Source organism: Pteropus vampyrus, unplaced genomic scaffold (assembly GCF_000151845.1).
Source record: "Pteropus vampyrus isolate Shadow unplaced genomic scaffold, Pvam_2.0 Scaffold555, whole genome shotgun sequence".
NCBI lineage: Eukaryota > Metazoa > Chordata > Mammalia > Chiroptera > Pteropodidae > Pteropus > Pteropus vampyrus.
This window is the reverse complement of record NW_011889336.1, coordinates 159,863-161,383: the sequence shown is the minus strand read 5'-3', so window position 1 is coordinate 161,383 and position 1,521 is coordinate 159,863. Positions and strand designations below refer to the sequence as shown.

The 1,521-nt window shown below is 70.0% G+C and overlaps 1 protein-coding gene across 1 annotated transcript in view; it reads right to left on the bottom strand.

The window, feature by feature from the left end:
• LOC105308183 (protein FAM189A1) overlaps window positions 1-1,521 on the bottom strand; it is a gene marked incomplete at its 5' end in the record, with an annotated part of 52,076 nt that overhangs the window by 3,663 nt on the left and 46,892 nt on the right. Inside the window, 2 exons of the mRNA XM_011384028.1 lie at window positions 265-339; window positions 1,399-1,488. Coding sequence (XP_011382330.1) covers window positions 265-339; window positions 1,399-1,488 — 165 coding nt within the window. The remainder of the gene's footprint in view (window positions 1-264; window positions 340-1,398; window positions 1,489-1,521) is intronic.

Here is a 1,521-nt window from a genome sequence, read left to right as displayed (position 1 = left end):
ACGACCAGGCTAAGGCCCCCGCCCCATCTACGAGTCACGGCACACATCCGAGTGGCCTGGGTAGCTTTGGTGGCAAGCAGCGAACCTGGCAGTTACACCTCGAGAGCTAAAAATCTCGCATGCGGGGCCCGGAGCGCTGGGGACCCCACACGCCTGGGCGACGCCGTGAGATGGACTTAGGCCCAGGGCCGCCGAGGACCACGGTCACCCCCCCATGCCCGTTTCACAGCAGGTGTCAAAGCGTTTGGGAAAAAAGCGTCTCACCTGTTCCCGGGGCAGCCCGAGACAGGCCTGCTTCGAGGTCCCGGCTGCAGGCGGGGGACTGGGAAGAGCTGTCACCTTAACGACAAAGAGAATTCAGTTGACACAAGCAAGAGAGATCCCTGACAGCACGATGACCCTCTTATGAGCTACGAGTCCCGCTGGCTGGCACCCCCCACGGGGCTGGCCGGGTCCCAGGGGCCTACATGTCCCCAGCCTCACACAGCGCAGCAGGCTGGGGCCATAGACAAGCCCGGGGCCCTCGTCGGAGGCCCACCCGTGCCCGGGTTCTCCAGGGACCTCTGGGGCACAGGCCCTCGATGGGCGCAGCAGTGGCCGTTCCGACGGGCCCAGAGGAGGCTGCCAGCATGGGGTAACGGGCGCAGAGGCAGAGGGTGCTGGCCGCGGGGCCCGCAGGCACAAACCAGACCACGTCTCCACCAGCCGGGCACTGCCAGGCGGTGACCCCTGTGGGCCGGTTCCTGCCAGGGCACGGGCCGGGTCTGGTGTGTGCGGGGTCTCGGCGCCCAGTGGGCCTCCTCCGTGAGAGTCCCCACCAGGGGACACTGTATCCCCTTCCAGCTGGGCGCGATCGACCCCTGTCCCCGGGGAGCTGGTGTGAGATGCAAACACAGCCAGTCTGTCACGTGGGCAACTGTGACACAAGTTCCGGGTCCCCCACTGTGTGTGGCCGGGGCGGCTCTGGCCAGAGGACGGGCCACCAGCACAGTGCTGTCACTGAGGCACGGCCGGGCCCTGCCTGGCCCCAGACCCCGCCAGGGCCCTGTGCAGGCGGCATTGCCCGGGCCGGGCCTGCGGGCATCCGCCACGCCGATGGCCTCAGGCCCTTCCAGGCCCGGGGCCAGGGACCCCGCAGGCTCCTGGCGGGGGCCGACCCTCTGGGTGAGTTCTCGTTGCCCCAAACCCCCAGCCCCCCGCCAGAGCGGCAGGCCTGGTGGGGACCCAGCTGGGCCCCGACTGTCCACCCTGTGAGGCCCTGGGCTATGGGACATTCCCAGTGCGGCCCTGGCCAGGCTCCCAGGGCCTGACCACGACTCCCGGGGTCACTTAGGCCTCGCGTGCTCAGGGCACAGCCAGACACGTGCTCGGGACACACGCGGGCTGGGTCAGCCGCACCTGCCGTCTTGGGCGTGCTCGACGTGGGGTCGCTGGCAGAGCGGGCGAGGCGCCCGGGACCCAGCCATGCCCACGCGCCCTGGCTGGGGCCTGCGGGGGACGCGAGGCCGAGGGCTGAGGCTG